The 14767-nt window shown below is 37.6% G+C and overlaps 1 protein-coding gene across 6 annotated transcripts in view; it reads right to left on the reverse strand.

Annotated features, from left to right (window-relative positions):
* LOC135206683 (GAS2-like protein pickled eggs) overlaps positions 1–12856 on the reverse strand; it is a 129946-nt gene extending 117090 nt beyond the window's left edge. For 2 of the 6 annotated variants that reach the window (XM_064238084.1, XM_064238078.1), the window contains exons 1-2: positions 12729–12856; positions 11061–11908 (exon numbers count right to left, since the gene is read on the reverse strand). In XM_064238084.1, coding sequence (XP_064094154.1) covers positions 11061–11342 — 282 coding nt within the window. In that variant the 5' untranslated portion in view covers positions 11343–11908; positions 12729–12856. Of the gene's footprint in view, positions 1–11060; positions 11925–12728 lie in introns of those variants that run through there. The other 4 variants (XM_064238082.1, XM_064238079.1, XM_064238083.1 and 1 more) reach the window with 4 other exon arrangements.
* Positions 12857–14767: the final 1911 nt, after the last annotated feature.

The raw sequence follows: 14767 nt of genomic DNA on the forward strand, positions 1-14767 counted from the left end.
TGTGATAATGAACAGGGCATATTTTTCCACCCTTTTTTCACCCTTTCTTGCACATTATCTGATTAACTATGGTACGCCCATGCTAAAAAAAAAAAAAAGATCTACGAAGTCTTTGTCCGCACTTATAGTATACTCTTTTGTACCTAAACATCCTTTTCAGTATTTCTCAAACAATAAGAGGTGGACACAATTATGGATTAACATGCATATTTTAGGCCAAAGGTGTGTTTTGAAGCAAAGATGCATAGTATTAACAAAATTGAGTAACATGACGAAAATGACTTCAAACTTCCTTCACTTACAAGAAGACAGCATCGACAATTGAACTCTTCATAAAATAAGAATCACTATATGGAAATGCCAAAGAACAATTCATGACTATATTATTAGTACCGTAATGAAATCAATAGTCAACTGCGGTGATTTGTATGCTGAGCTCCAAAACAAAAATTTAAAATAATATATAAATAAATAAATAAAAAATAGAACGAGATCATTTACATTTCCCAAGGATTATCTAGTATTTATCCATATCTGGAATGATGAATTGTTTGTAAAAAAAAAAAAAAAAAAAAAAAAAAAATGTAAATCAAGGGTTCTTAACCTTTTGATGACTCCAGACCCCTAATAAATTACCCAATATGGTTCCATACCCCCTTTGCTAAAGTCCACTTAAGTCCTATTTGTTGACAATATAACTTAATATACTTTAGGTATGACTCCCTAGGAATAGTGCATACAAGAAAATCAAAAGCATATATATTTCTATAGTTATTTATTATCAAAATGTACCCACGTAAAAGTTGACACATTATAATCAAATCTATAAAAATATCCAGAGATCAAGTCCCATATCCCCGGCGTGTGGTTCTCTTACTCCCAAGGGGTATGAGTATCCCCCTGGTAACAACCCCTGATGTACATTATAATTAACTGTTATCAGGCGGCTGAGAAGTAAACCAGAATTTTTATTTTGTATTTATTTAATTTTAGTTTATCGCTCCAAAACATCACCGCAGTGACTAAATCAAAGCCAAACATTCCGCCATCTTCATAAACAGCCTACTGTTAATATATCAGTCACCGGTGACCACTCTACGCTGACTAGTGATGGACAACCCACGATTTCTTCACAACGACGGATAACCTACTTTATCCTCCTCAAAGTTTATCATTCTAAGAGCACGGCACATATGCACTCCACACCATACATATGCATACATACACACACACACACACACACACACACACACATATATATATATATATATATATATATATAATATATATACATACATATATAGTCATAGGGGTGTAAGACTACTATCACCGTAGGTCCTGCATGTCGTAAAAGGCGACTAAAAAGACAGCTGCCGCCTTGCAGTCTCACTTTTCAGTAAAAGGCTAGGCCCACCGCCAATAACTGTGGAAACTGCTGCCTTGCAGGTGGACTTTTTAGACAAAGGCGAGGCCCACCGCCAATATCAGTGGTTGATGACAGCAAGGGCATGCGGTCGTAAAAACCCCTTTGCCAAACTTCACACCTTGGGAACGCTTGCCACCACTGAAGTACTAAGCCAATATGCAAATGAAGAAAGAAATGGAGATAGTCCGATGCCCGGCCGGATTCGAACTCGCATCCGTGGTAATCAGAACAAGTAACGTTAACTACCTGGCCACGAAGAAATATAATATATATATATATATATATATATATATATATATATATATATATATATATCAGCATAATCAAGTCACACATGTTACGAAACATATCAAGTCATTCATAAGTTGAAAGAAAAAACAATCACTAATGTATTCTACAATACTTGACATACTAACCCCACACACACACACACACACACACACACACACATATATATATATTATAATATAATAATATATATATATAAATATATATATATATATATATATAATATATACATATATATATAATATATTACAGGGCTGGAAACTCTCCGTCCCTCTCGAGAGTTCACATGGGTAGGATCTATCTTTCATCTCTCCTGAGGGATACGTCTTTCAAAAGTATCCCTCAGAAGTGGAATATACATACCGCCTATGTAAACACTCGAGGGAGACAGATTTCTAGCCCTGTGATTGGCATATCAACAGCCAATCAGGAGCGTTGTAAGGGACTGGCATCGACACGGTTGATGTGAATCTACTATAGTATATACATAGGCAGCCAACCATTGGAACAACCAGCGGTGACTGGAACAATCACGTCGTTAAGATCAAACGAGTGTGAAAGGCGGCGTCTTTGATGTAACGAGCGTTAATTAATCTCTGTGTTTTCTGTGGCCGGAGATCATAATTAATAATAATAAAAAAAAAAAAAGTAAAAATGCGCCGAAGTTTCTACTGACCAATCGAGTTTTCTATACAGCGTATGGTAATGCTGTATGAAAGTCTCAGCCACGGCCCATGAAACCAAGACCACCTACAAACTCTTTCGGTGGCCCCGATGAAACTCTTAGACCGAGGCCCATGAAACTTTCAGCCACGGCCCGATGGTGGCGGGTGCAAACGCATGTTCATGGCTAACTTTAACCTTAAAAAAAAATAAAGAAACTGCTGAGGCTAGAGGGCTGCAATAGGTTACGTTTGATGATTGGCGGGTGGATGTTTAACATGCCAATTTGCTGCCCTCTAGCCTCAGTAGTTTTTAAGATCTGAGGGCGGACAAAAAAAAGTGCGGACGGACAGACAAAGCCATCACAATAGTTTTCTTTTACAGAAAACTAAATCCAACATAGGCTAGACACACACACACACACAATGGACGACCAACTCTTTCTCACACTGACATGTTGAAAGCATACGCACGAGACCTGAACGTCAAATGGCCAATAGATTGCAATAATCGACGCATTTTAATTAGGTCTAATTATGGCATGTTTATGCAAACGAGGCGAGGCATCCGCGCCGTAGGCCTAGTTTGCATCCTGCATACCGCCCAACAACACGCCAAGCTGTACACAGCACAATATTCCAGGTAGCCTACCTGATAATGAAAGCGTTTCGAACTTAGGCCTAACACAAAACAATAGTTGTATACGAATTCCGATCAATACATAACTCTGCAAGGCTCATTAAAACAAGAATTGGGTGGTAATTATATAATCCTACCGGAAGGTCTATACCTACATACGAATCGAACGAAAGGGAAATTATAGCAATTTACGTTATATGACTGAAATCATCACTAGGACAATTCAAATATAATTCTTATTATCAAATTTTTACTTTATCTCGTCATTACCATGCTGCCTCTTAGTCTATGAATATTATATAAGACTACCGATAGTCTCCCAGTGCGAATAGAACGAAGCGAAATTATACCAATTTACATTATATGAATCAAATCATCAACAAGACAATTAGAGATATATTTCCACTCAACAACTTTTTACTATTTCTTGTAAGTTTAATTAGCAAGCCGTCTACTCGTTAGTCCTATTAGAAGTTACGCATGCAAACTGTTTAATGCAGACCAATTGTATTTTCACAGCACGAACTTAATAAAACAGTTGACGATCAATTAGGAGACTCACAAGTAATGCATAAACCCTTGCATGAAATAAATTGAACGAGTTTATTAACTCTGACATACTGCACGACATACAAACTAAGATTCCAACGTGCCTCGTGACCTCAGCCATAATAATTAACCCACATAGACTGAATGGAGCGCTACTCTGGTCGAATGTTCAAGACCACTGACGAAGAGACGTTTTCTGGGCAGATTTTTAGTTACCAAATTATCGCATACAAGTTGCCCACACTGGAGGCAACAGTGAAGTCGTACATACTCGCGTCTCATCGAGTTTGGGAGCACATAAAGCGACTGAAATTTGTTCCATCAATATCGTGCGAAGTTTGACGTTAGGATCGTAAATTCTTACAAAGATTAATGTGGCATGGTCTTGTATGTATTAAGTGTTTTCAACACCTTAAAAATAAAAATATTATTACAAGTCCCACAGCAAAAACAATTCACAAGAATAAAGAAAGATAAAAAACAAATAAAAGCGAAGACTCGCAGTTTAGCTTAAGGATGTTTAGCCTAATCAATGGACGCCGCAGCTTTTGCAGCCTTGAACTTCTGTTTCTGCAGTTGGTTAGATATTCCGCTCCGGCAATGTGATACGTAATTTCAACTAGTATAATTTAATGACAATTAAATAGTGAGTACATGATTATCTGTAAAATAGCAACCTTTTCCGTAATTGATTAATTGCATAATGTTTTTTGCGCGTTCGGAAAAAAAGACGTAGGTTGTACCATAACCTCTGTAAGGCAAAATGACACATGCCCAATGAGATTTAACTAAGCTTTACTCGGTCTCTTTCTAACAGTCAGATTCAATTAAATAAACACGCCAACAAAGACAAATACAAAAAATAAAATAAAAATTACGCTATTTTCGGTATGAGAGTAGCAAAGAAATAAGAATAACTGGAATATCTCAATTCTCAGTCCGTCACAGAACTGCGCACTGAACCGAGACACACTATGTCCATAATGAATAATGACAGCTTATTTTAGCAGCGCATAAGATCGGAAACTGAATGAAAAAGTCGTCATATTAAAAAAAATGCAGCATTAATCATTATCTTCTATAAGTAACTGTCAGTTAGTGAAGCTTTAAAATTAGTGAAGAAATGACATTACTGCCGCAAGAAAACAATATTTCTCTCATTAATATCTTATGTAAAACGCGTGATTATCTTTTGATTACTTTCATTGCCATTATTATTATTATCATTATTATTGTGAACAGCTAATGATTTCTTATCATGAAAAAGAGGAAATAAAAAATAAATGCAATAAATTTAACGACGATAATTTTCCAGATTAAGCGTGAGAGGTATTCTACAGATCAGCCACGCCTTGGCGTATCACATCACGGAATACTTAAATTGCCAGCTTTCCTATCATAAAGTGAACTTTATATTCGTGTGTGTGTGTGTGAGAGAGAGAGAGAGAGAGAGAGAGAGAGAGAGAGAGAGTTTACGTTTGTGTCCGGATGTTAGCTTATTTTTGGAGTATGTATGCGCGTGTCTACGTACGTTATTATGATGCAAAGGATTTTTTTTTTTTTTTTTTTTTCGAGAGAGAGAGAGAGAGAGAGAGAGAGTCGTAAAGCAAAGACCTAAACAAGGATAAATGCATTCGCGAGAGAGAGAGAGAGAGAGAGAGAGAGAGAGAGAGAGAGAGAGAGAGAGAGAGAGAGAGAGAGAGAGCGGCGAAGGTACAATCGCACGTAAAGGGTGACCTTTACCGTAAACAAGGTGCGAGATGGTATTTGGAATGGCGCCTTTGTTTAGCACGCATCCGGAAGGCATGCCGTTCGAGAGAGAGAGAGAGAGAGAGAGAGAGAGGAGAGAGAGAGAGAGGAAATGATAAAACGCAACGGCCTCTCACTTCAAAAGCACGCGCAGTGTGTAATCTTGCCTTCACAGTCAAATGACAAATGCAACAGGCGTGAGAAGACCCCACCACAGAAACCAGCCATTAAATAATTTAACGTCACGTCGGTCCGAAAGATCCTAATCGAATAACCAGACGAAAGGCATTCCTCCTGAACTAGGAACGTCGCTGCGGAGGTCTCCTTCAGAAAACTGAAGGAAGACGAGCTGCTGTTTTAACCGTCCGTCTGGGTAGTCAGTTATTATTACAACAACACCACCACCAACAACAATAATATATACTGGAAGTCATACCTACATCAGCTGCATTCGATGTATAAGGTGATTTCTCTATTTTTCTGATAATGCTCAAAAAGCAAATACTATCAGAAAGTTAGAGACAACTCTATTTAAATTGAGTGCAGCTGATGCAGCTACCACTTTGAAAACTACATGCTTAGAAGAGGGTCCTCTAGCCACATTTAATAATAATAATAATAATAATAATAATAATAATAATAATAATAATAATAATAATAATAATAAAATAATAATAACTCCAATTGCAAAGATGACTCATGCAATATTATGTTTAATCTAACTCTTCGCTGTCATGTCTCCTCTGGGTTGCATGCCTTGCAATCACTTTGCAGTGGCCTTTCCAGTGTTAACAATTCTCTCCTTTCTTCTCGTAATACGATAAACGCTAGACTCCGATTAAAGTTGATTTTACACGTGGCTGATCTGATTGTGCTTCATGCTGACGCGTCCTTGAGAGAGAAATGGGGTATTTCCTGCGTTTAAAAGCCGAATGCACATGGCCCACTGGATGAATCATAACGCAGGAACATTGCAAACGTGAAAGGGTACCTACCTCCACACCAACATTCTTGCTTTCTATTTCAATCGGTTTATTAGCTCCTGAGAAGAGTCACTATCTCAACGTTTCTTATTTCCTCAGACGGGTAAAATCTTCAACAAGTTTCTAAGTTCTTCACAAGAGTAGAAACTTCAACAAGTTTCTAAGTTCTTCACAAGAGTAGAAACTTCAACAAGTTTCTAAGTTCTTCACAAGAGTAGAAACTTCAACAAGTTTCTAAGTTCTTGGCAAGAGTGAAACTTCAACAAGTTTCTAAGTTCTTCACAAGAGTAGAAACTTCAACAAGTTTCTAAGTTCTTGACAAGAGTAGGAACTTCAACAAGTTTTTAAGTTCTTCACAAGAGTAGAAACTTCAACAAGTTTCTAAGTTCTTGACAAGAGTAGGAACTTCAACAAGTTTCTAAGTTCTTCACAAGAGTAGAAACTTCAACAAGTTTCCAAGTTCTTTTCAAGAGTAGAAACTTCAACAAGTTTCTAAGTTCTTCTCAAGAGTAGAAATTTCAACAAGATTCTCAAGTTCCTAAGAAGAGTAAAAGTAACACACCAAGCAAATAGAAAAATAGACGAGAACTGTAAACAAAGGCATCAAAAGCCGTCAGAAAAAAATTATTTTGCTAAGTCACACAACAAACCAATGTTTCGCAAAGACAGGTTTGGTAACTGAGAGTTACCTCCGTCCTGCATTACGTTAAAAAACATTTTCCCGGTGGGTTCAATGAAAAATCATACAACCGTGTATATGTAACTGAAAATGACATTGCTGAATAACTGCTTTCAAAACAACGAATAACCTGCCAAATTCTTATAGTGGGTTGAACGCACGGGTTATATCTTTCACAATCAGCTGTTTACCTTCAGCTAATCTAATCTATAATCTTCACCTAGACTTTAAACCCTGGTATGGAGTTAGTAGTAAATATTTTATATATATTCGTCGATTTTGAAAATACTGTCCAACAGATGACGACAGGTAGAATGGATGCAATTATTAGCAAAAATTATCAAATATATATATATATATATATATATATATATATATATATATATTATATATATATATATATATATCAACACCAAATTTCGTTCACTGACGCGAGTATCAATTAACATTTGTTTCAATGCTGTAATCACATTCATCGTTCACACAAATATAATAATAAATCAGGCATTGAGTACCATTATAAAACTACGAATAAATAAGTAAAAATCTTTGCACAGTATCATGTTGAGGAGGTCATCGCCCTTATACATAGTACATACTACATAATGTACAACATACCGGTTTAATGCGGAAATAAATCTTGCATATGTATCAAATAAATTCTAAAGATGCAGCGACACGAGCCTAATTTAAAAGAGACCTGAATTCTACCTCTACAACTAGTTCTTATTCTATAGTAACCCAGGCTACTTTTGCTTAGTAGCAAAGAGGCCAAAATACTTTTGTAAAGTTATTCAAACATCGAGATACAACTTTGTATGTTCAATTTTTTTTAAAGAAACAGACAGGCCGACAGGCATGCATCGATGGAAATAAAACTGTACAGTACAAATGCGATCGTAAACAAAAACAGGGAGGAAACAAAAAAGCCACGACTCAGCGGCAGATTTGAAAGCCTCGGTCAAAAAATCAGTCACCAGCTTTTAGAAACTGCTACTGCACAGAAAGGGAGACAAAACAAAGCAAACACGGACAGACAGATGGACAGACAAGACAAAAAAGGGGGGGAGGAGGGGGGGGGGAAATTCTCAGTTCCCCTTCCACACGACTTGCTGAGTTTTGTGCCAGACAATACCACGAAAGGCTTTATGAATCAGACTTAATTGAATTGTGTCAAGTGGCAGGTCAGACATGTATATGTTCCACCGGCAGCGGATCAAAAGGACCAGATGCTGTGAGGTAACAGACGTGGGAGATTTCTCTCTCTCTCTCTCTCTCTCTCTCTCTCTCTCTCTCTCTCGGCTAGATGAACATGCAAGCACAAGCCCCTCTCTCAATGACCTTCCTAAACACTACACGAATGTGTATGTCCATGCGCTCTCTCTCTCTCTCTCTCTCTCTCTCTCTCTCTCTCTCTCTCTCAAGGAAAAAAATTCAAAAAACCTCGCTACGAACCAGGCATTGATTTCTACCGGACTGGAAGGATTCCAAAGTGAGAATTGGACACGAAGAGCGTTCATTATGTTCCCACAGACAGGGACACGAATAAAGGAACGTATTAACCCGGTACGTATGTATCCACTTTTGTCAAAGTCCAGGGTAAACTCATGCTAAGTTAAAGTACGCGGCCGCACGAAGATACCGTTTATGAATATAATTTGACAACACAGTAAAGAAATGGGTGTATATAATACTTTGTTCCCCGTGAGATTAGTACTAAACACGGCATCCCAAGAAGCTTCCGCCATGTTTAGTACTATAACACCTCCGAGAAGGTGGATCCATACCGGGTTAATACCATAAAGGAATACCACATACAGTATCCTCGCTTAAACTGGACAAAGGAAAGATGTATCCGTTTATATCTCGGGTATGACGATTTCAAGTGGACGTCATAGATACCTTACCAACAACAGCAGTAGATATCATAAGACAATATTAGTACAACATTAGTAGGAAGCTAGTCTTCTTCTTTGCCTTCAGCTTTTCCCATTTCTATATGGGGTCGCTGTTTCTAGTCAGCCTTCTCCATCTTCCTCTGTCCTGTACATCTTGTTCTCTTAGACCCTTTTCCTTCGTGTCATTCAATAATTTATCTTTCCACCTGAACTTTGGCCTTCCCCTCCCTCTTCTGCCCTCCACCTCCATGTTCATAACCCTCTTACATACGTGTTCATCTTCTCTCCTCATGACATGACCAAACCATTTGAGTCTTCTTTCCTGAACTTTTTTTGAAACTTCTAATACTTTGACTGAACCCCCTGATCAATTCATTCCGGATCTTATCTCTTTTTGTGACACCACACATCCACCTCAGCATTCTCATCTCGGCCACTTCCATTCTTCTTTCTTGTTCTTTTTTTATTTAGTAGGAAGCTAGTAATAATGGTAAAGTAGTAAGTAGCTATCAATATTAATTTTCGTTTAGTAACAGGAACCTAGCAATACTAATATATTAACATTAATATACTAAGTAAAAGCCAGCAATATTATTATCAATAATCAATAAAGTATTAAGAAGCCAGCAATACAAGTACAGTAGTGTAGGAAGCCAGCAATATTATAAGAAGTGCAGGAAACCAAAATATTAATAGAACAGTGATGCGCAGCAATATTAGTAGTGCAATGTGAAGTCAAAATGTCAGTACAGTGTTGGAAGCCAGCAATATTAATAGTGTAAGCAGAGCAGCAGGAAGCCAGCAATATTAGTACAGTAGTACGTACGAAGCCACAAATACTACTGCAGCAGTAGGAAGCCAGCAATATTAGTGCAGTACCTGGTGGGAAGGCAGCACGACCAATCTGTCTAACGATAACTACAATTTTTATAGCCATTATCAACTACTGATAAACCAGCAGAAAACAGGCGCTGGTGGATCAATTGACTGGAAGTATGAAGAAACGCCTGTTAATGTATGTAGGCGCACTTGGCAACTCTCCACATCACACTTCCAATCATTTTTTTTTTTATTCCATCAGCGTTTGTTTTCTGCCTTTCATAAATTTAATTTACGTCATCTACGAGTTTTTTTTCCTCCACGGGTGTTCTCAGTGGTACGAGACATGATTAGAAAAAAAAATCTATATACCGCCAGGAGCTCGGATGCTACTGCCAATTGTAACTGATATACTTGAATAAAAAAAAAAAAAAAAATATATATATATATATATATATATATATATATATATATATATATATATATATATATATAAGTAAACTAAGCCTTCGCCCTACAAAACAATGAAAATTATGTCATTTCCATTTCCTAAGGAAGGTAATTGTGCGAACATATTAAAAAATATGCTTCCTAAATTCGCTATATATTTGTTAATTTTGGGTGTCAAAATACAGCTTGTTAAAGAAACTGCATCTCAATTTACCGGGAGTAAAATTATTGAGATAAAATTTCTGGGAGTCAAAAGTACCTAGAACCGTCATAACATAGGCCTACTTGGTGCAATCCTACTACGCTGAAGATAATCATACCCAGTTCAACTTATGATACGCTCACCGTCTCATTTAGGATCAAATGAATAGCAAATGACTGTTGAATATCGTAAAATTATTTATTCTATATACTCTATTAAGAGCCAACCAGTGACACTTCCGCTGTACAGTTAACTTATCTACAAGTTAAGAAGCTTTAAAACATACAAGGAATACGCGCACATTCACACATACAAACTTACATACATATATAAATTCAAACATCATTTATATACATACTATATATATATATATATATATATATATATATAAACAACTTCCTTATACCTACCTTCTACCTTTAATAGACATTCAAGATGAATTAGGCCAGTCCACTTCAATATATGTAATCTTTATTAAAATTTTGGAACCGATGCCACAACACGCCTCTCTCTCTCTCTCTCTCTCTCTCTCTCTCTCTCTCTCTCTCTCTGTAAATGCATTAGTCACACAATTCCTTGCACTTATCATGCCTAATAAATACGTCTGCCCACGCGTTTTAAAGGGATACTATGACTATTAAAGCAGAAGCAGATATATTTGCAAAACTTAGAAATGAATGCAAAATAGATAAGAAGTAAAATAAAATCGACTCACCCCACAGAGGACTTCTCCCGTCTCCAGAACCTCGAAGAAGTTATCGACATTGATATCCAAGTTATACAGATTGTGGAGCCACTCGGCCAAGTCCTCCCTCATGGCGTAGAGGTACTCCTCGGAGGTTTTGAAGGGCCTGAAAGGCCTGGGCTCGAGCAGCATGATGGAGTCGCCGTCGGTGTTGTCCTGGGAGAGGTCGTGCCCCTGGGAAGCATGGTTGGTCGTGTGACCCTCCCCCCCGCCTGTGGTGAGGAGGGTCGTGCAACAATCTGCGGCAGACATTGGGCTGGCTGCCCTTTTCCTGAGTCCACTTATTGATCAACTGTTTTCTTTATTTAATTCAGTTTTAAGGGAACGGCTTTCTATTCCCTGTTAGTGATTCGTTGGCTCACGCGATATAATTAGACGAGTATATGTAACTATAACATTATGGCAACAATTAATTGTCTGCCGACTTGATGATCTGAATTTAAAACTGACCAACTATATATTATTATATCCTTTTATCACAAGCAGACCATTTCTGTTATCATAAGACACTTAGACGCACTCAAATTTCGAACACTGGTTTGCTCTACACACTGTAAGACCAAGAGTTTTATTTTATTTGTTAATTTTTTAGTAAGTAAGCGACTTTGTAACTAAAAATTAGGTTTCACTGTGCAATCGTTGTATGTTAGTTTCAGTTACTAAACATTGTGTATTTTCTTTTGAGTTAGCCTATTGTCTCTTGCAGTATTTTCTAACTAAAATACTGGGTAGGCGTGTTATAAGTTAGGAAGCACAACATTTCATTTTTTATTTTATTTCTAACAATTATTTCCAAGTTTCAGAAAACTAGGAAAATCCTATTCGGGGAAAAGTTTATAATTATTGCAACTGACAACACGACAGCATCTTATATTAATGTGGAAGTCTAAATCAAAACTTGTTTTGAGGTCTAAGCAAACAGAACGAAAAAAAAAATAAGCATGAAGAAGTCATTAAAAAAATTTACAGAACCGATCCTTATCAGTTGATTTCACACATCAAGAGCGCCTCTTGTCTTACACATTCCGGAGTGCCACCAGAATCAATAGTCTCCACACGTCTACCAGCTGACTGTGCATGGGAAGTGTCAGCCTGTCCAGAACACTTTGCGATTTCACACAAGATCAAAATTCAGTTAATGAATACGGAGGCTCAAATCCTCCATTTTACTCATTAACAAAAAAATCTTTACGTTTCACTTACCCTTTCTAGATAACAAGACAAAAAAGTATATGAACAGATTCACTTTCGGGGGACACACGGGTAGATGTCCTCGAACCAGTTCACAGTTACGGTATTTTCCGGGTAATTTTTCGTCTCTCTTGTCTACTTATGCTAAAGATTCTTTTAAAGAATCTGAGCTGGTAACGTAACTTGTGAAGTATTTCGTGTTCGTGGAATAACTTCACGAACAGAATCCGTAAGTAAAATGAAATAATAATGAACTAACAGCACACACCAGTCACCAGACGCTTTGCACCACCAGTCTCTCAAGATGTGACACTCCAAAAACCTTCAAAAAATGAGCCTTGTAAACACACACCGAACTCATTTGGAACCTGCATTTTATCAATGGATAAACCTAATAAAATGTAGATTCAGAAAACATGGCTCGAAGTGGCACATTGTTCCTCCTACGTTAGAGAAATAATGATGAAACTGGAAGAGTGGAAGGACGAATCACGTTTCAGCGGTGTGCGAAGGAGCGAGCCAACAACGACCCAGCCTCGACACAGTCACAACACACACTGAAAATGTGATTTTATTTTACTCGTCCGACGGTCGAGTCCGTCTGACTCGAAACAACTCGATGGCAACTCGACCCGCCTGCAGTTGCGAGAAGTCGCTATCAAGTAGGATTCGTCACGATCGTAGACTAGGAAATTTGCTTCAAAAGCACACGTGGAAGCGAAATCCAGTTTGCATTCTTTTCAAATATAAAGAACTATTATATAATTGACACTGAAACTGAACATCTCTACAGGAAAATGAACCAGAGAGCGCGGCAATGCATCAATAATTCACACTTCATGAATAACCATTTTTTGTAAAGTGGCAGTTATCACCAATTACGGATAATAAACATGAATAATTTTCATTTGGTGGACATCACGTATTATACCGTCAAATATCTATTGACTATTAATAAGTGTAGGTCAAAAAGTATGTATATTTATATATATATATATATATATATATATATATATATATATATATATATATATATATAATCTCACAAGCACACATGAAAATACCATGAGCCATTTTCCACCTGTTTTAACCTGTACTAACTTTGCACGTGCAAATTTCTCATCCTTTCAGTCCCCTTCTTTAACCACGTATGCAATGCTCATAATTATTCAACTCGACATCTTTAATCCATTTCTTGTTTATGGTGATATTCAGTATCTACCTTCCACTACTGTAAAGGATACTTTCGTATCTCACTGACACCTTTCTCTTGCAAATCTTTTGCATACCTCATAGGCCTAATGAATTTCAGTTGCTTTGCTATCCATGATAACACTCAGCGCTTTAGCTTCCTCTTTTCGATAGTTTCATTACCTTGCTTTTACTGACATTCACTATTTACCTTTCACTATACTCTTTTACTCTTCTTTCCCACCGTTATCCCTACATTAAGGGGTCGGTTGCCCGATGCGCCTTCTCCACTGCTTTCTATCAAAGGCATCATCAGGCACGGTTTATTGTTTGGAAAAGGGGGTTTGATGACAGCATGACTTTGTGTCATCAACCACAGTTATTGATAGTGGTCTTAGCCTTTTACTAAAAAGTACGACTGCAAGGCAGCAGTTTCCACAGTTATTGGCGGTGGGTCCAGCCTTTTACTAAAAAGCAAGACTGCAAGGCAGCAGCTGTCCTTAAAGTCGCCTTTTACGACACGCAGGACCTACGGTGGTAGTATTCTTACATCCCTACCGCAGGATCGTCACCATACTCTTTTACTGGCCACTGCAAATTCTCGTGTTGGTGACTATTTTTCTCTTACTTTTGTTTTGCGGCAAACGGTCTGCATGCCCAACACACTCACGAGTCATGATACCCTCTAGTCTTGAACCCACTTTTATACCAAACCAATTAAATTCCAGACTCCATAGTTATGCATAATATTGCTGACACCATAACGCTTAATTCCCGTAGGATGGTAGTTCCGTCAGTGCACCTCATGTGGTGCACTGCAGACATTACTTAAGGTTCTTTGCAGCGTGCCTTCACCCCTTAGCTGGAACCCCTTTTGTTATTGTACCTCCCTTCATATCCTCTTTGTTCCATCTTACTTTCCACCCTCTCCTAACAATTGATTCATAGTGCAACTGCGGGATTTTCTTCCTGTTACACCTTTCAAACCTTTTACTGTCAAGTTCCGTTTCAGCTCTTAAATAATGACCTCATGGGTCCCAGTGTTTGGCCTTTGGCTTAAATTCTATATCCATTTCATAAAGCTTAATCGCGGTAGCAAACTGCATCTCTGCCAGTCCTAGCATAAGTTTTTTTTTTTTTTTTTTTTTTTTTTTTTTTTTTTTAATCTACGTATTCCACATGGGAGCTTTTTCCTTGTATTTCCAAACTTCTCTCAAAGCTCTTAGTTCACACGCGCTCTCTTCCTTGTCAACATATTACAAGACACCAGCACTTGCTGATATGTAAATATGCGA

Source organism: Macrobrachium nipponense, chromosome 31 (genome assembly GCF_015104395.2).
Source record: "Macrobrachium nipponense isolate FS-2020 chromosome 31, ASM1510439v2, whole genome shotgun sequence".
In the NCBI taxonomy this organism is placed as follows: Eukaryota; Metazoa; Arthropoda; class Malacostraca; order Decapoda; family Palaemonidae; genus Macrobrachium; species Macrobrachium nipponense.